The sequence below is a fragment of the Triturus cristatus genome, chromosome 11, assembly GCF_964204655.1.
Source record: "Triturus cristatus chromosome 11, aTriCri1.1, whole genome shotgun sequence".
NCBI lineage: Eukaryota > Metazoa > Chordata > Amphibia > Caudata > Salamandridae > Triturus > Triturus cristatus.
This window is the reverse complement of record NC_140594.1, coordinates 1,108,814,092-1,108,841,630: the sequence shown is the minus strand read 5'-3', so window position 1 is coordinate 1,108,841,630 and position 27,539 is coordinate 1,108,814,092. Positions and strand designations below refer to the sequence as shown.

At 47.3% G+C, this 27,539-nt stretch overlaps 1 protein-coding gene across 1 annotated transcript in view; it reads left to right on the top strand.

Annotated features, from left to right (window-relative positions):
- Positions 1 to 27,539, top strand: part of PSMD2 (proteasome 26S subunit ubiquitin receptor, non-ATPase 2) — a 126,373-nt gene that overhangs the window by 82,061 nt on the left and 16,773 nt on the right. Inside the window, exons 13-16 of the mRNA XM_085635579.1 lie at positions 8,856 to 9,018; positions 22,770 to 22,871; positions 25,213 to 25,358; positions 26,275 to 26,358. Of these exons, the coding sequence (XP_085491705.1) occupies positions 8,856 to 9,018; positions 22,770 to 22,871; positions 25,213 to 25,358; positions 26,275 to 26,358 (495 nt within the window). The remainder of the gene's footprint in view (positions 1 to 8,855; positions 9,019 to 22,769; positions 22,872 to 25,212; positions 25,359 to 26,274; positions 26,359 to 27,539) is intronic.

Sequence of the window (27,539 nt, the reverse complement as noted above, 5' to 3'; positions counted from 1 at the left end):
CGTGATGTCATTTGAGATGTAATCAGTGATGTCACTGACCAGGTCATATGTGACGTCATCAGCATTCAATTGCGGGGGTGCGAATTTCTCTGGTTTTGTACGAGTGAAATGTCCAACTAACTATAACTTTCCCTAAAACCTGTTTTGTTCGAGGCATATGAGCTGCAGATTGTACACTTAGCATAGGTCGCCATCTGGTGTTGGGCCCGGATGTTTGCAGTTTGTTTTTCTTCTTGGACCGTGCTTGGAAGTCACGAGTTTGGTGACTCCTCCTTCGGTCCGTACTGCGCATGGGCTTCGGCTCCATCCTCAGATTCTTTTTTTCCGCCATCGGGCTCGGATGTGATACTTCGTGCTCCGGCTTCGAACTTCTACGGTTCCAGCCTCGACGGAAAATCCTCGATTCTTCGAGTTCCTTCATCATCTTCATCTCTCGAAGCGGCACTTTTTCCATCCCGTACATCGACACCGGCCTTCGGGCCCTCCGCGACTCCGGTCCCGGCCGATGGAAAGGACTCCGTTTAAAAAGTGCCCAGAATGTGGGTCTAAATTTCCCCACACCGACCCCCATCAGGTGTGTAACCTTTGCCTCTCTCCGGAACACGAGGCTCGAGACTGCCCCGCCTGCAAGTCTTTTCGATCGAAGAAAACGATCCGAGATCGAAGGGCTCGACGCACCATGGCGCACTCATCCTCAACAGTTCCACCGGACATCTTCGGAGACGACGCCGAAGCTTCGGGGCAGACACACACCGAACTGGGAGAAGACATCGTCAGCGCTTCCGAGGCCGACGACTCCGACCTGGAGGACGTAACACCAGGACAGCGGGCCGTGAGTACAATGCCCCCTCCCAGCCCCGCACCGAAAACCAAAGAGACTCCGGTTACCCCCTCGCCTGCCGGCCTGGGCAAAACCAAAACCAAAGCCTCGATCACCCCACCTTCGGGCCCGGTGTCGAAGCACTCAAAGTCTCACGGCAGCTCGGGATCGAGCCAGCCGACGCCCGGTGCCGATAAACACCACTCGGCACCGAAGCCTGCAAAATCCAGCTCGACTCCGAAACCACCGGTGCCGAAACCTGGACACTCGGCGCCGACCAAACACAAACAGAAATCGGTCGGCACCGACGCTCCGGCGCCGAAACAGCATTCGACGCCGAAACACACGGAGACCTCCAAAAAGCAAGGCGTACACAGAACATCGAAACCTCCGGTTCCGAAATCGCCGGTGCCGACAGACGACTCGGCGCCATTGGCTCTGTTTACACCAGACCCTTTACAAAAGACTTTGTCCAGAGATCCAAAGACTGGCCTTTTGACTGTGATTACTAAGAAGCGTCGCCTTGAGGCTCCGGCTCCTCCTCCTCCACCCAAAAAGAGGGACTCAGCCACTTCTCCCCTTAGAGTACCCTCCCCACTGCCACCCCCCCTCCCACCACCACCCCCTCCACCTTTACCTCACTACGATCCGGCCCCATCCCCAGATCCGGATGACGGGGACCCGGACAATGACCCAGGGGACGCCCCAATGGATCCCACCCCACCAGGGACCCCAGATCCATGGGAGGATTATAATAACCCTGATGTACCCAATGTACCTCAAGACGACCTATACCCATCAAGGCCGTCTCCTCCAGAGGACTCTTTAGGGTTTCACCATTTAGTGCAGAGAGCAGCACACTACCATGGGGTGGACATGCACACGGAACCAGTGGAAGAAGACTTCCTACTGGATACATTTGATTTACAAGATCGTTCCACTGCTATTTTACCCATGCTTAAGGGTGTCACCAAGCACGCTACAGAGGTATTCAAAGACCCTGTCAGAGCCAGAGTACTAAACCCTAGAATAGAGAAGAAGTACAAGGCGGCACCCACAGACCCTGCATACATCAAGGGCCCTGCTCCTCTAGATTCCCTAGTTGTCTCCACAGCTAGAAAGCGGGCTAACTCCCAATCCTCAGGAGATGCCCCACCACCAGACAAGGAATCTAAACTTCTGGACGCGTCTGGTAAACGCACCGCCTACCAGGCTGCAAACATGTGGCGCATTGCAAATACACAAGCACTGCTTGCGCGATATGATAGAGCACACTATGATGAATTAGAGGCTCTTATGCAGCACCTTCCAGAGAAATACAAACGCCAAGCTCATGACTTGATACAGGAGGGCAAACTAATCACAAACACCTCCATTAAGTGTGCCCTCGATGCAGCAGACACTGCTTCTAGAGCCATAAACACCAGTGTCCTGCTTCGCCGCCATGCCTGGCTCAGGATATCAGGGTTCAAGCCTGAGGTCCAGACATCAATACTTAATCACACCTTTGACCAGCAAACACTCTTTGGCCCAAAGGTAGACGAAGCGCTCGAAAAAATGAAGAAAGATACAGACACAGCGAAGTCTATGGGAGCGCTCCAGACCCAAGCCTCTAAGCGTTCCTTTCGACGCTCGTCCTTTCGTGCCACAGGTAGAGGCTCCTCCACCGATAATGCCTCTACCTCCTACAAATCCCCTCCTCAAAATACCTTTTCAAAGGGCAACCAAAGAGGTGGCTACAGAGGCAACAACAATAAGGGCAGGGGCAAAACCAACAATACCCGTTCTGCCACCCCACCCGCACAATGACTCCCCTTCCCTCCCCCCAGACCATTCCACTCCGGTCGGGGGCAGACTACAAGATTTTATCCACGTATGGGAGTCCATAACATCGGACAAATGGGTGACCCAAATCATTCGGTCAGGGTACTGCCTCGAGCTAACATCTACCCCACCCAATATCCCACCAAGGCACCGTCCAATGTCCCAAGAGCATTCCACACTGCTCAAACAAGAGGTACTCTCGCTCCTCCAGAAACACGCCATAGAGCAGGTACCCGACAATCAACGAAATCTAGGGGTCTACTCCCTATATTTCTTAATCCCAAAGAAAGACGAGACCCTCAGACCCATTCTGGATCTCCGGCCTCTAAATGCCTACATACATTCAGACCACTTTCACATGGTCACCTTACAACAAGTCCTCCCACTCCTCTGCCAGGGAGACTTTCTCACAACACTGGATCTGAAAGACGCGTACTTTCACATTCCAATACACCCCTCTCACAGAAAATACCTCAGGTTCGTGGTGGACGGGCAACATTACCAATTCAAGGTTCTCCCCTTCGGGGTCACCACTGCACCACGGGTGTTTACCAAATGCCTAGCAGTAGTAGCAGCACACCTCAGACGTCAACATGTTCACGTCTTCCCTTACTTAGACGACTGGCTCATAAAAGCCGCGTCCTACCACCAATGCGTGCAACATACAAACAGCACCATCCAACTGCTTCATCAGCTAGGCTTCACGGTGAACTACCAAAAGTCCCACCTCATACCATCTCACACAAAGCAATATCTCGGGGCCACCATAGACACCTCAAAAGGTATTGCCTATCCAAACCCAGCCAGAATCACAAGCATTCTAGCCTTACGCAAAATATTCCTTCCTCAACACTCTCTACCAGCAAGAGTGTTTATGAAGCTCATAGGGATGATGGCGTCTTGCATCTTCATAGTGCCCCATGCAAGACTCCACATGCGTCCACTTCAGGAGTGCCTAGCACAACAGTGGAACCAGGCCCAGGGTCAGCTAACGGATCTGGTGTTGGTGGACGGCCGCACACATCACTCTCTGCAGTGGTGGAACACCACAAACCTTTCCAAGGGACGGCCGTTCCTGGACCCGGTTCCCCAAGTGACTCTAACAGCGGACGCATCGCTCTCCGGATGGGGAGCGCACCTCTTACACCTCACAATGCAAGGTCTATGGACGCCACAGCAAAAAACGCTCCACATCAACCATCTGGAGCTTTTGGCGATCTTTCTAGCCCTAAAATCTTTCCAAAAGCAGATTTCAGGCAAAGCAGTCCTCATTCGCACAGACAACATGACTGCGATGTATTATATACAGAAACAGGGGGGGACACACTCTCCCCAGCTCTCCCGCTTAGCCCAGAGCATATGGAGATGGGCAATTCCCCAAAACATTTTTCTCCTGGCACAACATGTTCCAGGCGTACAAAACACCATAGCAGATCTGCTCAGCAGACAGACTCAACAACTACACGAATGGGAACTGCATCCACAAGTTCTTCACCCATTCTTCCAACAGTGGGGGCATCCTCAAATAGACCTCTTCGCCACCCACGAAAACAAAAAATGCCCAAGCTTCGCCGCCAGATACCCACACCCATTGTCCAAGGGCAATGCGATATGGATGAACTGGTCAGGCAGATTTGCATACGCCTTTCCACCTCTCCCACTAATTCCATTAGTGGTCAGGAAACTACAACAGCACTCCCTCACACTCATTCTGGTAGCTCCGACGTGGGCCAGACAGCCGTGGTACACCACGCTACTACAACTATCAGTGGTACCACATCAAAAACTGCACCTTTCCCCATGCCTCCTAACCCAGAACCATGGAGAAATCAGGCACCCGGACCCAGCTCAGCTCAACCTGGCGATCTGGCTCCTGAAATCTTAGAATTCGGGTACCTTAACCTTCCCCCTGATTGCATGAACATCATCATGGAAGCCAGACGTCCTACCACTAGAGCATGCTATGCCGCAAAGTGGAAAAGATTTGTAATGTACTGCCGTAACAATACAATCAACCCTCTAGATGCATCCATACAACACATCATATGCTATCTGCTCCATCTTCACAGGTGTAACCTAGCGTATTCATCCATACGCCTACACCTAGCAGCGATCGCTGCCTATCTACAAAACAGACAGCATTTGTCACTCTTCAGAGTGCCCGCTATTAAAGCCTTCATGGAAGGCCTTAAACGAGTAATTCCTCCCAGGGCACCACCCTCCCCTGTATGGAATCTAAATTTGGTCCTTACACGACTAATGGGTCCGCCCTTCGAACCAATGCACAAATGTGAGCTACAATTTCTCACCTGGAAAACAGCTTTCCTTGTAGCTATCACTTCCCTTAGAAGGGTTGGTGAAATACAAGCGTTCACCATACAGGAACCTTACATACAAATGCATCACAGCAAGGTCATACTTCGAACTAATCCGAAGTTCCTGCCCAAAGTCATTACCCCCTTCCACCTCAATCAATCAGTGGAATTACCTGTCTTCTTTTCGCAACCCCAATCTGTTGCGGAAAGGGCCTTACACACACTAGATGTGAAAAGAGCGTTGCTATATTACATACAAAGAACGCAACCCTTCAGGAAGACCAAACAGTTGTTCGTTTCCTTTTCTCCACCACATAAAGGCAACCCCATCTCAAAATCAGGGATAGCTAGGTGGATTGTAAAATGCATACAAATTTGCTATCAGAGGGCAAAGAGAACATTATCTGTTCCCCCTAAAGCCCACTCTACAAGAAAGTTAGGGGCTTCTATGGCTTTTCTAGGGAATATACCCTTAGATGACATATGCAAGGCAGCCACATGGTCTACACCGCACACATTCACAAAACACTACTGTGTAGATGTGCATTCCCAGCAGCAAGCTAGGGTGGGCCAGGCTGTACTAAAAACACTCTTTCAAACAGCTGCAACGGATACCGGTGGTCGCCGCTAAGGTTGGGTACTGCTATATAATCTATGCTAAGTGTACAATCTGCAGCTCATATGCCTCGAACGGAATATGCTACTTACCAGTATGCATCTGTTCTTGGCATGTAGAGCTGCAGAGTTGTACACGCCCACCCGCCTCCCCGGCTACCTGTATCCGTTCCAGTCCATCTTATTTAGATACAACACACATGGGTTTCTCACTGTTATTACTACGCTCCATCATTTCCCTGTTGGCGAAAAACAATCTGAGGATGGAGCCGAAGCCCATGCGCAGTACGGACCGAAGGAGGAGTCACCAAACTCGTGACTTCCAAGCACGGTCCAAGAAGAAAAACAAACTGCAAACATCCGGGCCCAACACCAGATGGCGACCTATGCTAAGTGTACAACTCTGCAGCTCTACATGCCAAGAACAGATGCATACTGGTAAGTAGCATATTCCTTTTCCAGTCATATATATATTTATTTATTTATTCTACTGGCGGTCGCCAGTAGATAGTTATAGTTACAACCTAGTTTCCATAGGAAATCTCAAAATTCTATTTTGAATAACTTTGGCGCCGGTTGACGAATCCTTGCGAAATTTTCAAAACTAATGGGGCGCTCCGCTCAGCTCCTACCCTGAAAGTCTCGGGGTGATTCGTCAAGCGGGGGCCGAGAAAAAGGGGGGGGTCCCAAAACGCTTTTTCCCCATGCATTTTTCCATAGGACCTTTAGACACCGCTACAGCCCGAACGGCTGAACAGAATTACGTGAAACTTGGCAGCGAGGTAGCCATAAGGTCAAGGAAGTGCCTTTTGCAGGTCTGGTGTAAATAGGATTTAAAAGCATATCAATATCTATACGTGCGCACCGTGCGTGCACGGTGCGCGCACCCTGCCGTGCACGAGCGCAATTCTGATTGGTTGTTAGATGTCGGTAAACATTCGAATCGGTCGAAACCAGGAAGTGTCGGCCGCCATTTTGTCTCTCGCAGTCTGAGGGGATTAAAAAAAGAGGAGGAGAACGTGAAAAGGGGGCAGTGGACAGTTCCTGCCCCCCTAGCCTTGGTCAGGGGGTCACAGAAGGACCCCCAAGGGAGAAAAAAAACATTTAATTGTTTTTTTTTTTTTAAATCGCACGGCACGCACCGCGAACCGTGGGTGCTCGGTGCGCGAAGCGCACCGTGCGTGCAGGGTGCGCGCACCTCGCGAATTACTGTAGGCAACTATAACTCACGCGACCGCAATCCTCTGCTGATGACGTCCGATATTACATCACTGATGACATATGTCTCTTTATGAAAAATAAATATTTGTAATATATGTATAGCTAAAGATTAATGGAAGAAGACATGGGTAAATAAGTGTCTAAATACAGTGATGTAATATCTGATGTCATCAGCAGAGGATTGCGGTCGCGTGAGTTATAGTTGCCTACAGTAACTATAACGGGGGAATTTCATAGGTTTTTTACGAGTGAAATGTCCAGCTAACTAGAACATTTGTGAAACCGATGGTTTTTTAAGTGAATTTTCAAGGTTTTTTAAATGCTACTTCGTAACTATAACGTGTGTGAAACCTATGGTTTTTTCAGTACACACAGACACACACAGACACACACGGACACACACGGACACACACGGACACACACGGACACACACGGACACACACGGACACACACGGACACACACGGACACACACGGACACACACAGACACACACAGACACACACAGACACACACACAGACACACACACAGACACACACACAGACACACACACAGACACACACACAGACACACACACAGACACACACACAGACACACACACAGACACACACACAGACACACACACAGACACACACACAGACACACACACAGACACACACACAGACACACACACAGACACACACACAGACACACACACAGACACACACACAGACACACACACAGACACACACACAGACACACACACAGACACACACACAGACACACACACAGACACACACACAGACACACACACAGACACACACACAGACACACACACAGACACACACACAGACACACACACAGACACACACACAGACACACACACAGACACACACACAGACACACACACAGACACACACACAGACACACACACAGACACAGACACACCCCCCCCCCACCCATAATGGATTTTATGACCAGTGGTTCTGAAAGCAGCCAATAGGTAGCATTATATAAATGCATGGATACCTTCCTTATCCATGTGAGAGGAGGCAAAAAGGGCCAACATGTTGCCAGAACAGCACACTGTCCAGAACAGCAGTGTAGTTAATTCAACAGTATTGCACTGTAGCTTCAGCACAAAGTTGTGATGAGCACCTCGATTGTAATTACTTTGTATTGATTTCAGAGGTTAGATATATCTACACCTCTTGTTGGGAGTAGGAGGGAGATGTGTAGTTCACAACATTTTGCTGTGAAGCAAATGTGCTGGAAACAGGAAATATAGAGGGTTCAATCAAAGTTTTTCTTCAATATTGTTACTTCAAAATTTAAATCTGGTGTTTCATAACTTGAACATTTGTGTGCTTAGGCCTTTTTATTGCATGGTGTTCAGAAAATAAAAAATATGTGAGTGTTCCCTAACCCTTTCCAAAATTCCCTCTTTATCGATTTTCCTCATACTACTTCTCTTCTATGTTTTGTAAGGTCTGACCTTGAGCTACCTTTACCTTTGTTTGCCAGCTTCATTTAATAAAAAACAAGTACTGGCAAAGGCAATGGGTCTTGTCTTGGCAAGCATGCAATATATATATATATTTTTTGCAAGCATATACAATAAACATAAAGAAATGTAAAAGTAAAAATGACCATTTAAAAATGGCATGCATATTTTTACAGAGAAAGGTAAGTAAAAAATGACCATTTTTTTTTTAAGAACATGCACTGAAAGATGGTGTGAAAGAGATTTTCCTTTAAAACCAGGACCTAAAGTGGACTAAATTCTAGCAAATGTGCAAGAGAAAAATGCGGTCTCTAACATTGAAGAGAGCCAGTATCTAAAGTCAGCTGACCCATTGTTTCATGCTGTAGTCTGTGGGTGGCGGAAGTGATCTGTGAATTGCACCTGAACAGACTAACCAAAAGCCCCAGGCAATGAAAGTTGTCTAACGTGCCTTTTATTAACAGAGGGCTGAGGGTAAAAGCGTTTTCTTGCTTGTGATGGGTGGTATTGCAGCCTCTCCTCCTTGAGACGGCAGTGTGAGTGGAATCTCACCTGCTAATGTTCTGCTCCTGCCCACAGGTTGCAGGTGTGACTGCCCTGGCCTGTGGTATGATAGCTGTGGGATCCTGCAATGGCGACGTCACGTCAACTATTCTCCAGACCATCATGGAGAAATCTGAGCAAGAGCTGAAGGACACCTTCGCCCGGTGGCTGCCGCTCGGCCTCGGTTTGAACCATTTGGGTAAGAATGGACATTTTTGGTAATGTTGCTGTGTACTGGATGTATGTTAGGAGGACATACTACAGGAACGTTGACACATTGGTGAGTCTTGATATGGGGAGTTTTGGGAATTTTAAATTGGGTGATCCTTCTTGCAGAAGGATTTATAGAAACTAACCTATGCTACCTTTGTGCTAGAAGTGTTCATGTCCGAATGGCAAAGTAGTCTTTTCGATCACACTTAAGCTCTGATGGTTGTAATGTGGGTTGACCATATCCTTGTGATCTGTATAAAAAAGCAAGGAAGCATGAATTTTTACTACCTCAACGTAAAATAAATGCTTTATTATAATAGGTTTGCATACGGTGTACACAGGAATGTGCCCAGTATGTAACTGTTTTGTGACAGTTACATATTGTCACAAAGTATGTAACTGTCCAGATTGACACTTTGAAAATTTGAAAAGGCAAAGGAATACACAGGTGAGACTGAAACATAAGAAAAAGTAACAGACCTATTGTTTTCCTAAATTCTTGAAGTTTGGTTATCTGCATATTCAGGATGAATTAAAAGAGAACCGTTTGCAGCCAGGGCACCTTCCACTAGAAAGTAGTGCAACAAAAATAAGGAAATATTTTGAGTGTGTGTTTCAGGCTAACCGAATGCATTCACTATCATTCTCCTTGCCAAGTACTGCCATATTTCATGTCGTGGAATCTGGTTAAAAGCAGTCGCCACTGAAGTCCATATGCTGGCTACCTCAAGTTCTTAGAGACAGCTGGACAAAATCTATTTTCTTTACAAGAATTATTAAAAATCACAAATAGATTGTTCTGCTTGCCCTCTCAGCACAAATTCTAGTACATTCCTTTAGGTAGGCTAAGATGTTCTAAGTAGGTGGTACAATGGTTTTAGCAATTGCATGCAACCCATAAGCGGCCTTTCATGTCAGACCAGTTTCATTCTGATTTACATCAACCTGATGTCTTTTGACTGCAGGCGTGCATTTTCCATTAAATAGCCATAGAAAATATAGCAAAGATAAGGTGTTCCTTTTAAAAACCAACTGTATGAAAGTTGGTTGTGGTGTGAGACCTTACCGTGTGATAAGTTCCCAATCTTTATACGGTCCGATTGGGTTTCTCCAATAAAACCCTTACCTCAGTCCTGGGTAGCTGTGGCACAGAGCAGCGAGGCGTAATCAAAGGACCAAGTGTAAAGCATTCAGGAGCACCAAAAACATTCCATAAGTAAGAAACGAAAAAAAAATAATCTCACACTAACTCCTGGAAGTACAATATATTTTTATCTTAAAAGGGCAAATGAAGATAGGATTTTTCAAAAGTATGTTATATTCTTTTAAGTACTGTAAATTGTTTGAAGCTATCGTCTTAGCAGGTTCTGAGCCAGTGGGTCAGAACGACTACCATTCTTCTCTTGGACGGGCCACTATGTGTTGGGAGTCAGTTACGGGGACCACTTGGGTTCAGAGAGACACATACCTGTCGGGTCCAGCAGTCACTGTGTCCTCCAGAGCACTTTTATCCTTTACCCCGGTTCATCAAAAAAGTGGTCCTGATTCTGGGAACACAGTATGTTTAGGATGCTGGAGAGATGTGGTGAGTGTTCCTGGGGCCACCTGGCACAAGCATCTAGGGCCGTCTCCAGCATCTAGGGCGGTTTCCAGCCTCATGACTCAATCTCCCACAATGCAGCAGTGGGGTCCAGTACGGATTCAGTCTTAACTAGTCAACTGATCTCCTGGTTACAGCAATCTCAGTGGTTGTTTACCAGTACACAAAACTTTGGCAAATGGTCTCAGGACTTGGAAACACCTCGGGAAGTTCAGGACTCGGCCATGCAGCAGGCACTTAGGAGTCCTGCAGGGCTAAGGCCTTTCTTGGTAGCCGAGCTCTTGAGAGGTGCTGTTTTATTTAGCTTTTGGTCGTCCTGAAGCTTAACAGAAGGCTAGCCAACTAGCCCTTGGAGTCACAACCTCAGTCTTGGCACAAGTGGAGCTCCTTTCAGATATTGTGCACTGCAGGCTCAGTCCTTCTTTGTGGGTCATTCGGGTGCAACAGGTGTAGTCCAGCCTTTGTTGGATTCAAGGAGCAGCAGAAAAGTCCTCCTTCGGTCTTCTTTCCAGTCGTGATCTGAGGATTGTGCGTCTGGTGTGCCACTTTTATGCTATCTTCATGTTTGTGTTTAGGAGAAAGCTCAGCCAATGATACAATAGTTCACACTAGGCAACCCTTTCCACTTTACATCGGTTTCTGTGGGTTTTACCACCAACCAATCACAGGATACCCTTTTATACCCAAATCCAAGATGACGTAAGCCTTCTTCCTCTGATGTGCACAGGGCACACCCAATGGACTACACGGCATAATAAGCCACTCTTCCTGGGAAACCGATTCTGTAACTGGTTTCCCCTCTCTGTAGGTGAGATGCCAGCCTGTCTGCTTGCACAAAGGAGCGACCTGTTAATGTGTAACTTGCATTTGCTTCACAGATGCGGTAGCCTCTTTGAAACTGGCCATACGTGGCTAGAGCCCTGTAGCTATCTTGCTGGAAGTTATCACACGCCACCAATCAATAGTTTCTCTTGGTTACTTGCTCCAGAGAATGCCTCGCACTGCTAGCAGGGTGGCAGCTTGTTGTTTCTGGTGACAGTCTGCTCCAGAGAGTCAGGTGTGCTACCAGAGGTCTGAACAAGAAAGTGGTAACTTTCTAAAGTAACCTTTACTTTCAAAGTTACTTTAAATCCGACTTCAGCAGTGAGTTTGTTTTAATGCAGTGATTAAATTTATACCTTGGAGTACTGTCTTTGATAGTCACAAAAGGAAGTTGGCACCCAGTGCGATGGCTAATGCGCCTCTGTTAGACAATTTGGTAACTAGCCTCGGTGCAGTGAAAATGTCAATTTTGTGTTTTCCCTGTCAGGGCATTTGAAGAACTTGGGAAACGTTCTTCTTTTTAATATTTCGTACCCTGCCTTGTGAGCTACCAAGGCCTTCTATAGGGGTGGCTTATTAATATTAGAAAGGGAGGTTTGGACTTGGCAAAAGGGTTTATTTTGCCATTTTGAGTTGGCAGGTTAGAAGCTACCTGCCTAAGTTGTGATGTACCACCTAGATCTCTTTGCCACTGTAGTGGTGGCACATTTAAGTGCTGCAGCCCACATTTAACTTACTAGCCTGAGTACTTCTTGTACCATATACTAGGTACTTATAGATCAGTGAAGTAAGGCATTGAAGTTTTAGCCAATTGTACACAGCTTTGATGGGTCAGAGTTTATGCAGTATGGCCCGGACAGCAGGGACCATTGCCCTACAGTGTCAAAACTAGCAACATCAGTCCAAGATTTGGGTGGGTTATCCTACAGAAAGAGGCACTTTCCCTCACAGACCATAGCTCCATGCCTCGGATCCTGACCAAGTATCATATTCACCAGCAAGTATCATTCCCCGTATTAAAATGGACCTTGACTTGTGTTGCCAAGACAAACTAACACATGAGAGCAAACACTTAATCCACCAGAGGAGCGGCGGCTACTATAGTTCTCATCCAGGGGATACTCATCAATAGTCATAATCTATGAATAATCCCCGCCCATGTGCGGGATCCCGGAGCATATAGAAAATACCTATATATACATATGTGAAAACATATACATGCAGCCTAAAAATGTTCAAAACATGGCAATGCTGTAAATTACGTATGTTTGCATAGTAGTGCCCCCTAACCCGTAAGGAAAAAAGGAAGCATCAGGCAAATTATAACACAGCACTGCTTTATTGTCATAAAGCAACTTGTAATTGTAAGCATTCACCAGTAGGCTGCAGCAGAGTATCAAGAAACAAAGAAAACTGACACCTTGCCTTTAAGGCATTAGAGTAGGTGGACCGTGCCTTTAAGACCTGCATGAGACCCCCTGCTCCCATGATGCATTACAGGTGGCAGTTGGGCCAGTTCTTTTTTCCGGCTCCTTCTGTGAGGATCCTGGAGCTTGAGCTCTTCAGTTTTTGACAGAAATTTTGGAAATTACAGCTTTTTTAAGCATTTTTCGACGTTTTCTGGCTTCTGGGGGCTGATTCTGCTGGTTTCCAGTAAAATTTCGAATTTTTTCCAGTCAGAATGCCTCCTTTATTTCGGAAATGCCCTTCTTGTGGCAACAAGATGGCACTGGCAGATCCACACTCGGTGTGTATTGCGTGTTTACCATCTAAACACGATCCTGACCGGTGTCCTCACTGCCAGAAGTTCTCCAAGCGCACTCTGAGGGATAGAGAGCGCATTAGACTACAGGCACAGCTGGAGAAGGACAGAAGCCGTCGTGAAGGCGATCCTTCTTCATCAAGACCACCTTCTTCAGCTACACAATCGCAAAAACGGCGATACACACCAGCTCTCCTGGCTCCAGAAAGACCAAGAGTCCTAGGGATTCGTCGTCGACGTCGAAGAGGCCGTCGAAAAGGCAGAAGACAACTTCGGCGTCAAGGGATTCATCTCACCGTCGAGATTCTCCGCCGCGCAAAAGTAAGTCGGCGTCGAGGCGCAGTCCTTCGAGCTCGAAGGCTGCTAGTCCGGGGAGGTCTGGACTGTCTCCGTCGACGTTGAGGCTTCCGTCGACGTCGAGGCACTCTCCGCCACCCTCGAGGGGGTCGGCGTCGAGAGATGCGGCGACGTACGTTCCGCCGCGAGTGGGCAGGTCGCCGTCGAGGGATACCCCCACTCGGCGACATGGAAGGTCGACGTCGAGATCACATGGAAGGTCGACGTCGATCAACAATTCGATGCTGTGAGAGGTCGAAGTCGCCCAGTCGACGGCGTGAGAGGTCGACGTCGAGAGGTCGCCGTCGAAGTCACCCAGTCGACGGCGTGCAAGGCCGACGTCAAGGTCATCCAGTCGACTTCAGGTGCCAGAGAAGAGGATATCGACGTCTAGGTCTCCGCGATCGGCGTCGAGACCGCCGTCGAGGCCAGAACGCCATACCCCACACTTGCCGATGGCGACGCAGACGTCGTCGACGTCGAGGAATTCGACGTCGAAGGGTACCGCTGGAGCTCCCGCGGAGAGGTCTCGATCTCCAGGAGAGCAGTCATCATCTCCGGGACTGCACATTGTGCAAATATCTCCGGAAGGCTCACCCTAGTCTCCAGAGAGGTTCGGACGGTCACCTCGCTGGTTGCGGGATGTGGGCGCTGGCACATGTCGAAGTCCTGGATCGGACTACTCCCGCAGGTATTCTCCACCGCGCAGGAGTAAGTCTCCTCCAAGGGATCCAAGGCCACCTACTCCCCGCCGGTCTCGTTCCAGGGACCGCCGCTCCACGCACAGATGTCCAAGATCTCCGTCAAAGCGCAGCTCAAGGTCTAGGGCTCACCATAGCGAACGCTCTCACAATAGGCGACGCACCAGGTCGCCCACTGGGACTTCATCCACAAGGTCCTCAGTCCGGGACTACTCTCCTACTTTTTCCTCTACACCGCCATCGCGAGTGTCCCCGGTGGATGACATCGCTACCTTCTCAGGTGTCCTGGGTAGAGGGGCGCAGAAATTGAACATCGCGCTGCACATCCCTCAGGCACCCACTTCAGTGATCTTTGACACTTTGCATCATCGGTCGGCTCCCAGACCTCTGCTCCCTTTGGTGCCAGGATTGTTGGACCCAGCTATGGCCACGTTCCTCACTCCGGCTACGGCGGGCTCGGTTCCGTCAAGAATAGCGAAGAAGTATAAGGCTCCAGCTGAGGATCCTTTGTTCTTGAGGGCGGACCCGCCAGCGGACTCAGTGATCGTGGCACCAGCTATGAAGTCCCACTCGACCTCAGTGTCTTCTTCTGTCCCCCCTGAAAAGGACAGCAAGCTGATGGATTCCTACGGCAGGAAAATGTGCAACACTTCTGCCTCGCACATGAAGGTGGCTAGCGCTTCAGCTCTGCTGGGGCGGTATGATTGTTCCCTGTGGGATTCCCTCGCCAGATTCGCGGAGAAGCTGCCTAGAGAAGACAGGCGGGACTTCACAGAGATCCTACAAGAAGGCGGGCTGGTGGGCAATCAAATCATCAGCGCAGCGGCTGATGCCTCGGACCTTGCCGCACATGGCTACTCACAGGGCGTCTGCTCTCGGCGTTCGGCCTGGCTGAGACTAACGGGCCTCAAGCCTGACGCACAAAAGAGAATTCTCAATCTGCCCTTTAACGGATCATCATTATTTGGGGCTCATGCGGATGACCAAATGAGCAAGATGAAGGCAGAGTTGGACACCGTGAAGGCTGTGGGGCTGGAAAAACGCAAAGAATTCCGAAAGCGTTTTCGCCAGGGCGACAAACGTGCCTTTCACCAGCGCGTTCAAACACCCCAATGGTCCTCCCAGAATCAACAGAGGTCCCAGTTTCAGCAAAGGGGTCGGGGCAGAGGAAGAGGAAATGCGAAGCAACAACAGTCCTCTACCAAACAACCCGCGAAACAGTGAAATCTTACTTCCTCCACTCTCGTTCGCCACTCCGGTGGGAGGAAGTATCACCGTTCACCTGACAGAGTGGAAAGCCATAACAAACGACAGATGGGTGCTGAATATTGTAGAGCATGGCTACTTGCTGAGGTTCAAATCTCCCCCTCCGCAGGTACCCCCACGGAGGCAGCCACTCCCTCCCATCCAAAACCAACTTTTAAAGGACAAAGTTACCACTCTCTTCTCCAAGAACGCCATAGAGGAGGTTCCAACCAGGCAGAGAAATCTAGGAGTGTACTCCCGGTATTTTCTTGTTCAGAAACGAGGAGCGGTCAGAGAGTACAGACCCATCCTCTATCTCCGCCTACTCAACGGATTTGTCAAAAGAGAAAAATTCAGAATGCTGGCACTGCACCGGATCTTCCCACATCTCCACCAGGGGGACTGGATGTGTGCCATCGACTTACAGGATGCATACTTACACATTCCTGTCTCAGCGAAACATCGAAAGTTTCTCAGATTTCAGATCTCTCGCCGGCATTATCAATACAGGGTTCTGCCATTCGGCCTCAAATCCGCACCACAAACTTTCTCAAAGTGCATGGCGGTGGTGGCTGCCTTTCTCCGCAAGCGGAAGATATTCGTCTACCCCTATCTCTCTGACTGGCTCTTGAAGAGTTCCACTCCTGCTCGACTCCAGAGTCATCTTTCGTTTTGCCTCAACCTTCTGCACCCGCTGGGCCTCCAGGTCAACTACAAGAAGTCGGTCCTCAATCCCACTCAGCGGATCCACTACCTGGGCGCCTCTCTAGACTCCGCAAGTGCAAGCGTGTGTCCTTCGGAGGAGAGGTTATCCTCCATGCTTCAGAAAGGCCGCATGCTTCTCAGCACGGCATTTCCCACAGCCAGACAAGTGTCATCTCTCCTGGGGTCGATGGCTTCGTGCATTTACATTGTGCCCAATGCACGTCTGCACATGCGTCCTCTGCAACAAGAACTAGAGGATCAGTGGTCTCAGAGGTCCAGCCGCTGGGAAGATCCCATCACCCTTCATCAAGCCGCCAAAGACTCCATCCGGTGGTGGATGAAGCGCTCCCATCTGCTTCACGGCGTCCCTTTCCATCAGGCGCCTCCGACACAGACAGTGGTCACAGATGCCTCCATGCAGGGCTGGGGTGCTCATATGGGCCAGCTTCAAGTACAAGGTCTCTGGTCCGCTATCGAACAGAGTTATCACATCAACTTCTTGGAGCTACGAGCAGTCCACCTAGCTCTCAAGTCCCTGTATCCATCCCTGCAAACCAACTATGTTCAGGTTCAGACAGACAACACCACAACTATGTTCTATCTGAACAAACAAGGAGGCACCAGATCGCAGGTCCTGTCTCTGGAAGCCCAGTCCATCTGGAGATGGCTTCTGGCGAGAAACCTGGCGATCGTCGCTGTTCACCTGCCAGGGACCCTGAACGTGCAGGCAGTCGGCCTCAGCAGAGACTTCGTCGAAGCGCACGACTGGGTGCTCAACGAAGACGTCGCTCAAGAGATCTTCCGGTTGTGGGGCGTACCGGACATCGATCTTTTCGCAGACGCGGCAGACAAAAAATGCCCCGTCTTCGCCTCCAGGTTCCCTCAACGGGGGTCGGAGGGGAACGCACTTTTGATCAGCTGGTCGAGGACATTGCTTTACGCCTTTTCTCCTCTCCCTCTCATCCCGGCTGTGATACAGAAACTCTACAAGGCCAGGACTCGGATGATCCTAATAGCCCCGGAGTGGCCCCGTCAGTGGTGGTACCCGGATCTACTCCAGCTGTCGGAAGTACCACACAGGAGGTTGCCTTGCCTACCGAACTTGCTGACCAAGGACAAGGGGAGGGTGTTTCATCCCAATCTTCCCTCCCTCAGCTTGACGGCATGGCTCCTGAATTCATCCAATATGGACATTTAGATCTTCCTCCGGACTGTATGAACATTCTCCGGGAGGCAAAGAGGCCCTCCACTAGGAAGTCTTACGCCTTTAAGTGGAAAAGATTCTGCGTTTGGTGTAGAGATAACACCCTTGATCCGATGCGGGGTCAAGAACAGGTTATTCTCCCCTACTTACTGTACTTGGCGAAGTCTGGGTTAAAGTACTCTTCCATCAGAGTACACTTTGCTGCTATTACAGCCTATAGGAAGTCTCCTACCCAGACCTCATTCTTCCAGATGCCAGTGGTAAAGGATTTCTTAGAAGGGCTTAAGAAAGTTTACCCTCCAGTGAGGTCTCCTTCCTGGGAACTTAACATCGTTCTCTCTAAGCTAATGGGGGGCCCCTTTTGAACCAATTCATAAGGCGTCCTTGCAGCATCTGACCTGGAAGGCTGCCTTCTTAGTAGCCATCACTTCGGCCCGTAGGGTCAGTGAAATTCAGGCCCTCTGCTGCAAGGAACCTTACACTGTGTTTCATGCTAATAGGGTGGTGCTCCGTACTCATCCGAGCTTCCTGCCCAAGGTGGTCTCGGACTTCCACATTAATCAGGTGATCACTTTGCCCACCTTTTTTCCTCAGCCATCCACTCCCCCGGAGAGAGCCTTACATTCTCTTGACCTCCGGAGGGTTTTGAAATTCTATCTGGCTAAGACCCTTCCACTTAGAAAGTCAGATAGGCTCTTTGTCAACTATGGGCCCACGAATACCGGGCTGGCTGCCTCCAAGAGGTCCATTTCTAGATGGATTGTCTCATGTATAGCCTTGTCTTACCAACTGTCCCACAAGGTTCTGCAGGGTAAACCTAGAGCACACTACTCGAGGGAAGGCTTCTACTCTTGCACTCCTTCGCAACGTTCCCATGTCTGAAATCTGCAAAGCGGCTACATGGCGCTCAGTTCATACCTTTACGTGCCATTATTGCCTAGATTCAGACGCGCAGGCCGATGCCCAGGTGGGGCAGGCTTCTCTGAGGAACCTGTTTGCATAACTGTGATGCTAAATGTGCTTTTACTGTATGTTTTAAGTGCTGTCGTGCTCGTCCGCGAGACTTTGGGCTTGCTACTCTATTCATAGATTATGACTATTGATAAGTATCCCCTGGATGAGAAGGATTAGTTACTTACCTGTAATCCTAGTTCTCATCCAGGGGTATACTCATCAGTCATAAGCGACCCACCCACCTCCCCGGACGAGCATGGTTTCTCTTTAAGTACGTGATGTATGGCATGCAGATCTACTCCGGTGCGGATGCACCGCCAAAAAGAACTGGCCCAACTGCCACCTGTAATGCATCATGGGAGCAGGGGGTCTCATGCAGGTCTTAAAGGCACGGTCCACCTACTCTAATGCCTTAAAGGCAAGGTGTCCGTTTTCTTTGTTTCTTGATACTCTGCTGCAGCCTACTGGCGAATGCTTACAATTACAAGTTGCTTTATGACAATAAAGCAGTGCTGTGTTATAATTTGCCTGATGCTTCCTTTTTTCCTTACGGGTTAGGGGGCACTACTATTCAAACATACGTAATTTACAGCATTGCCATGTTTTGAACATTTTTAGGCTGCATGTATATGTTTTCACATATGTGTGTATATATATATATATATGTGTGTGTATATATAGGTATTTTCTATATGCTCCGGGATCCCGCACATGGGCGGGGATTATTCATAGATTATGACTTTGAGTATACCCCTGGATGAGAACTAGGATTACAGGTAAGTAACTAATCCTTCTCCACATGGGTGTTGCATTGCAGGACATTTGCAATGCACCTCTTAACTTCACGAAGGATTATTACTGGCCATCTAGGCAGGAGTGCAAAGGTAAAAACATTTGATGCATCCTATTGCTGCCTCCCCGGTTTTATGTGCTAATTCAAATTGTTCTTCTAATTCAAAACATGTGAATCTAAGAACTAACATTTGCCAGAGAGGAAATGACTACGCTGTAACTACTCACACATCTCCCAGCTGTGTCCTTTGTGGATTCACGTTCTGTACTCCGCCATATATAAAGCTCTTTGACTTTGACTGCCTTAATTGGGGCATATGGTCTGGTGACTAGAAAGGAAGTAGATAGGCTACTGTATTCAGTGCTTAAAATGGAATAAAAAGTGTGGGGTCCCAAAAAGGGCCGTGGAGAGGAATCCTATGTAATTAAGGTTGTGGCCTAAATTGAGTGAATGTAGAACTTTGTACCTCACAAATTGATAAAGTCAATGTGCTGCCTGAATTGCTCATAGATGCAAGGAGACCACTGCAGAAAAGCGACCTTGCCCATTAGAGACAAATTCACATTCACATTGTGGTCCTTCTTTTTGAGACTCTGCCACAGGCCTCCTGCAGAGAGTGATAGGAGAAACCAGACAAACAAAAAAATAATTACATTGATTTTCATTATTGTATCTCTCTATCGGACCCATAGTTCTTTCTTTCACATATACATGATTTCCCTTCCCACCAGGTGCAGGGCTCAGAACGGGGACAGACCCACATGCTGTAAACAAAAAGAAAAAAAAATACATCTATCGATGGGGCTGCGGACCAGCACCATGGTTAAACTTTACCAGTGTAGTTTGCACATATAATAAGAACAAGCATTTGCATAGCCAATAGGTCTCGCCTTTGGGACCTTATAAGTTTTGAGTTATGCAGCACAATATCCTTGGTGCAACAACATCAAGTGTTGAATGGCTAAACACTTATACGGTCCCAAAGGCGAGACCTATTGGCTATGCCAGTGCTTGTTTCTCCCGAAGCGAATACCACTATGGACAAAGGAGCCAGCACGGTGCCAATCTTTAAATTACTCTATAAGCACATTATGCATTATGATTATATAATAAGAGTTTTTTTACGTTGAGAAAATAAAAGAAAACGAAATATTCTTATGGGTGTGATGTTATTACTCCCTTGATAATGGTTAATATGAATACGGGAATCTCAAATTGAAAGCATTTCACTGACTTACGGCACCAGTGTTAGAAATGCACAACGTTAATCAAATACAACCAGCTGAACGGAATCCCACAGTGATGCTGTCCACATAAATAATTACAGTCCGCAGTACACCGAGGTGCCAAAAATCACCAAGAAATTGCAGCAGCTACATAAAAAAAGACACGAGACGCTCCCATCTAAACCCCAAGGCACACATCCAGCCAGCATAGCCAACATTTTGATTTTGCACTAGCTACCTAAAAAAAAAATGTTTAATATTTTCACGCTGACTCATAACACGTCTTAGATCGTCGAGAACCCTGATTTTGACCTATGCACCCGGCTGCCCCTTTGCTGGTGTAGTTTTAGTACCCACCTGACCCTTGCTGACCTTTGGTTCCGAAGACTTTAATTGTAAGTGTTGTACATACCTGTTAAACTGCATTATTGTTTTCCTCCATAGGATAACATTGAACTGTTCAGAAATTGCACTGTCTACTTTTTAAAATGAAAAGTATTTTTAGTTTAAACCGTACCTACCTTATTGCAAAGATCTTGGTTTTAAAATACAAACAAAGCTTATTTTTCTAAAATTGGTGTGGATCTCCTTTGAGATGTGTGTCCATTATTGGTCAATGTTGTGCAATAGATGTCTTGCACTCCTCTGTAAGAGACCTAAGGCTGATAGGGGCTTCAGGTGCATGGGTGCTTTTAGACGTCCGAGTCATCTTACCTGAGCTGGTCGCAGTCAGGGCGAGCATCTGGATTCAGGTTGCAGGCGTCGTCGTGGAGTCCAGGAGGGGGTCAGCCAATGCTGGCCTTGATATCCGGATCGCCGGGTAGACTTCACTGGATATGTGAGCCACTCAGACTCTGACCATGGGCATTGGGTGCAGAGTAGACAGGAGTTGCAGTTCCAGCTGGATCTGGAGTCCTTGTAGTTTGATTCTTCTGGACAGGGACGCTGTCCTCAGGAGTTCTGGTCTTTGTTGAAGAGCAGGCAGTCTTTCTCTGGTTTCTGGAAGTCGCTGGCCACAGGACAGGCGTTGTTGTCTTTGCAGACATGGCGTCTTCTTCGTAGGTTGCAGGAATCGCCTTTCCCGGTCTGGGGGAGCTACCTAAATACTACGTTTAGGGGCCATTTTAGTGGAGTACCAGGTAGGGCCAATGGGCACCTTACTTGGGGTGACTACACCCGATTTATGCCACCCTCTTGTGGGAGATGGTCTAGACCTAGCCCTGATTTAAGGAGTTTCCTCATCTTCAAGATGGTTGAAACTGAAAAGTGTGCTTAACCTCTCCTCCTCCACCTGAGGGTGGAGTCTGCAAATGTGGGTACACTGCTTAGCCTTTGTAAGTTTTCCCACTGGTTTTCCCTCCCAAAGTGGGTGTGTAAACCGGAGAGTGCCATCTGCTGCTAGCTGCAGAGGCTGGGGTTCACATTACAAAGGCGGCAGGCCTTTAAAGTTTCCCCTTCCAGCAGAAGGCCCATTCTGGAGGACAAGGTATGACGCCTCTGTCCAGGATATGCATTGTTTCTGGTCCCAAAGAGCAAGGCGTTCCACCCAGGGATCCATAAACATGTCTGTGTGTTGCAGGCTGCCTAAAGCTAGTCAGTGACTAAACCAGGATCTGTAGGTTTCTGAGTACATGTTTTAATAAATCTCAAACTGGCATCCGTGTGGATTTATTTAAAAGAGTAGTTTGGTACCAAATACACCTGGGCTCAGAGAAGCCTTAATGGTGCTGTGGAACTTGAGTTTCCAGCCCATGTACTCTCTTTGACTTCCCTGGCACTTACAATATTAAGAAATATAACTGAATACTGAAGGGGCATATCTGTTCATGCAGATATGCCCACAGCATATCTGCTGATGCAGATATGTCCACACCTGTAATATAGTGCACCCTTCCTTAGGGCTGGTATGGCCTGCTAGATGGGTGACTTACCTATATCTTGGGCAGTGCGTGCCACGTCTACTTTGGTGTTTTGTCTGCACCATGCCATGCATGCTGCAGTGGCAGTCTGCATGGCCTAGGTGAGGGGTCTCTTGGGGACGCTCTTTAGTCCCAATGCCCTAGGTACCCATCTACATTTTACCAGGGACTTACAGGGGGCCTGAAGGGCCAATTGTGGATCAGTTTTAGGGAACAAACACTGGTACTGGGAACCTGGACAGCAGGCATCCAGTACTCCACTGTCAAAGTTGCATCAAAAGCCAGGCAAAAAGTGTCTGCGCGTTTACTGCAACAGAATCCCATTTTTTTCACACGGTCTGATTAAAGGTTAATAGCTTGCTCTATTGTTAAGATATTTTAATGAGATTTCTTAAATGTCACATGCTTTGCTTGCCTGTTTTCCTCAACTACATGTGTGTGTTTGACCTATTTTTGTCCCCTCTTTTCAGGAAAGGGTGAGGCTATTGAGGCTATTCTGGCTGCCCTGGAGGTAGTGTCGGAGCCATTCCGCAGCTTTGCCAATACGCTCGTGGATATCTGTGCCTACGCAGGTGAGTAATGGATCCTTTTCTGAGCCGCCTTTGAAATGGGTCCCCAACATTCAGTGCCACGCAATCGACCTTTCGTAAAGAGCAATTCACGAGGATCCTGTGCCTTCCCACTCACTGTCACAAACACCTGATGGCACTCTGTATTCTCCTACACATTCATTCACCACTATTGTGTTGTGTTCGCTCCTTAGAAACACTAATTCAGTAACATGCTTAGACCCAGAGTGGCTTATCTGAAACACCCAAGGATCAGAACTTGAATATATAGCCTAAAGAGGCAGCATTGATACTTCTGTATATATGTCCTAGGATTCTGGTGTTTTTGAAACTGGAATGGTAATTAGTGTATAGTGTACTGTTGAGGTTCTCACTAGTGACAAATTGTTTACTCAAAAGAGAAGCTGGCTGTATCCTGTGAGAGAAAGCACTCTGCTGGCTGTAGATGAGGGTTCAAGATTGGCCCGGGACATTCCAGCACTGGGTGCTAAACATTGGATTTTGATGGTGGCTCCACACTTACCAGGTGAATGGAACTTCTCAACAGTTGGGAGCTAGATCACAATACTGTTAAAACATTTTCCAGAAAGGTAAGGTAAGAAAATGAAGCAAAATGCAAAAGCACTGCCTCCAAATTACCATATCAACATTCTTAAGGGGAGGCACTCTTATTTAATTGGTACAAGATATTTACATTTGCTTTTTCACCAGTACTGCGGATACCCCCGTTCATAAACATGTGCATGTGGTGCCTTAACCCCTTCAGTGCCACGCCCTTTCCCCGCCCTGTGCCGGGCGTTTTATTAGTGGGTGGGGTTCATGACGAGATAGTCTCGTCATGGGCACAGCGCAACCGTGCTCCATGACGAGACCATCTCGTCATGGGCACTGAAGAGGTTAATACGAGAACCCTTGTTGTTCCACAGTAAGCTCTACAACAACTGTATGGGTGCCAAATGATTGTGCCAAGAAGAGTTGTGGAGATTGCCTGTGTTCCCACAGTTACTAAAAAAGAACAGGGGAAAGAATTTTTCACCCAAAACTAATTTCTTAAATTTTAAGATTTCAGCCAAAAAGTATTCTAGTGTGTAAAATTTGTAATTAAAGTTCGGCCTATGGAAAAATAAACGTGGGTAAATTAGTCTCTCATTGGCATGTCTTTTTTAGATTAATTTTCAGAAAAATAGATTTCATTTGAAAATTGGTTCCTTTACTCTGCACATAAGCAGAAAAAGGCTCTTACCCATGATCTCCATTTTGTTAATGGAGGCAGTATCAAAACAGAATGTCTTTTGATAATAATGCACAACTGTCTAGGCTTATAGAAGATCTAAAAACAAAAATTTAAAAAAAAATGAAAGACTGAAGGTGGTTTTGGTTGCTGGCACTATGCTAATCATCATAGCAATTCTCTCCTGTTGTAGAGGGGCTGAAATTGTCGCGTGTCTTCCTGACTTGTTTCATCACTTTAACTGGTAATGTAAGTTTAAGTTGGGACCCCATAACAATGTCTCCTTTTCGGCCCATTTTCAATTTGTTCACACTTAAATTTCAGTCTTGGTATTAGAAAGCATCTTGGAATCTGTACTGACAATACCTCAAAATTATGCTATGTCTCAAATAATAAACATTTTACACCATATAATTTCATTTAAAAAATGTTGTTCCTTCTATTGCAGAGTAATGGGTTTTGTGGGTGAATTCAATACTCTGATAAATAAAAACCAAGCCCTTGCTGCTCAATACAGCATTTTCAAACTATTTTACAAGACTGCTTTATTAACTTTTCACTTAATATATGAAGGATATTGTGAATATACAGAAGTATTTGATTACTATATTGTGAAAAGTCGAGCTATCTTATTCAGACTAATAATTGTGATCTAAGTCCCTTTATTTTAATATCATTGACATTTCACATTCAGATAGATAGGAGTTCCACAACAATATCTGAGGGCAAGCTGATGGAAGGCAGGTTTTTTTTAGAGTTCGAACTAGACATTACACTGTTAGCTGAACTCTGGAGTCTTATTTAATCTTCGTTTTAGACTACCACAGAATTATTCAATTAATTTTTGCTGTTCAAAGGCATTGGTAGTATTATTAAACATTACTTCTATTGTAGTCTTCTCTTTTATGTTTCCCGTTATGCCCTTGATTTGTCTACAACTATAAAGGCTGTGCTTATTGCATATAAACTCGATCTGGGAGTTATTGCTTGAAGACCCTTCTCAATCCTTATACAATTTCTGCATGATGTTCGTCGTTTCACAATGTAATGGATCTTGTTTCTGCCCAATGCGTTTTCTACTTTGACAGGCTTCCTCTTCCTCTGTTCTTGCAGGTTCTGGGAACGTGCTAAAGGTTCAGCAGCTGCTCCACATCTGTAGCGAACACTTCGATACAAAGGAGAAAGAGGAAGATAAAGAAAAGAAGGACAAAAAGGATAAAGAGAAGAAAGAAAGCCCTGCAGATATGGGGGCCCATCAGGTATGAAGAATGCAGTTAATCCCCCCCCAAAGAGGGAGAGCTTTAAAGGCTCAGGCACCCACGAAAAAACCGAAAGAGGAGAGCTCTGAAGAGATGTTTAAGGAGGGTGAATTACCCAAGCCATTGCCACCCAGCAAGTTTTTTTTCCCCCTCCATGCAGTCACAGAAGCTCATCATCTAGAAAGAATGCAATTTACTGTGCCCACTCCAAACACATTATGTGTGAAGTGAAGATCTAAGTGCTCATCTGTTATGATTATGATATCTTTTTATTAACCCCTCCTCCCCCTCAAACAAAATCCACAAAGGAAGGTTGAAATCTTATATGAGCTTAGCACCTACAACACTTTGGAGTCTGGAGTGCTCTGCTATAGGGGAACGTGATACTTTTTGCTCCTGTGGCGAAGCACTGGAGAGTTGACCCAACGAGCAGAACTAGAACAAATATACCTTTTTCTCATCGGAGGAAAGGATCACAACCATGGAGCTACCGTTCCCACCTTTTTTCAAATTTCTGTAGTTTAGAAAATGACTTATTGCTTCTGATTATTCACTCTCTCAGGAAGTGCAATTTATTGTCATTTTTTCTGTATGAAGACAAAGTACTCTCATTGGCCATTCTCAATTTTTTCTTTGTAAAGTGTCACACTATTAGTTTTCTGCCTCTTCCATTCTGTGCTTGTTCTTTGCTACTTTCCTACCAAGTAGGTATGTTGGGGATCATGCCCCCCCCCCCCCTATTTTTTTTTCCCCGTGTCCTCTTTCTGCACTTGTTCCCTGTTCCATCTGTTTTCCTGCACTAGAGATCATGAACCTCCCCTCTCTATGCTGTTTTTATGCTCGCTTACTCTGCTGATGACTATGGTTCCCCCATCTTCCACTCTGTTCTCATGTGATCATCAATCCTTGTTCTTAGGGTGTTGCTGTGCTCGGGATTGCCTTGATTGCCATGGGAGAAGAAATTGGATCAGAAATGGCGCTTCGTACGTTTGGGCACTTGGTAAGTCACAGTGAGCATGAATTTTTCTTTTTCTTTTTGGAGCTCTAGCTTTGTCTGATTGCGCTTCTTAATCTGCAGTTAAAGGAGTGTATGTTTGAAAGTGGGAAGCATTTGATGGCATGTATAAGGTTCAAGGTGTGCACAGAGACTTACAACGCAACCCTGCATCTAGGCGTCTTGGTGCCACAAAAGGGGGAGCAAAAGAAACAAATGGTTCGAGGCATGTGGGCTGCTGAATTCATATCTGTGCATAGATCGCCGCCTAGTGTTGGGTCCGGATGATTGCACATTGTTGCCCTGGAAGAGTCTTCGAAGTATCACTAGATAGGTGGCTCCTCCCCTGGACTACAGTGCGCATGGGCATCCTCTCCATCCTCAGATTGTTTTTTTTCCGCCATTGGGTTCGGATGTGCTTATCTTAGCTCAAGTTAGGAAAACTTTATTTAAGGCCAAAAGCCTTTAGATATCGTCGGTATTGTTTGCGTTCGGTATCGATAACTTATTCTACTTGTTCTCGGACTTATTCACCCTTCTCGGACCGAGTTTCGGTCCGAACATCGATCAACGTTCGAAGATGGAATCGAGGACTCCCTTCAAGAGATGTCCTCTGTCATGCCAAATATCCACACGTTGATGTCCATCCGGTGTGTAACAAATGTTTATCACCGGATCATGATGAGAGCAGGTGTATGGTCTGCGCCCGGTTCCTGTCGAAGAAGACCTTTCGGAATAGACGAGCGGCTAGATTGGAGGCCAAAAAATCGGCGCCTAACCCGGTTAACATATTCAGCACCGAGGATGAATAAGTCGAGAGCGTCGAAGAGGTGCAATCGGGCCCTGCTTCGGAGCATGAATCCCAATATGACGCCGATGATTAGGAGATCTTCGAGGACGAAGACGTCGTCGACTAGGTAGGAGATGACGATGGGGCCGAGGAAGATAGCTCAGGCGAGGAGCTAGGCCAATCCGTCGATGCGGAGGCCGAGGGAGATAGTCTTGATAAGGCTCAGGTCGAGGGATCGCCTGCGGGCCTTACCCAAGATCGCTCGGATCGTTCTACAGCCCCGCCTGAAAGCCCGGCTTCGAACATTTTAAACGAGCCAGAATTATCCAAAAAGACTGGAGTTGATTCCGTGAAATCGAAACCAAAACCTGCACCGGTCAAATCGAAACCGAAAGTG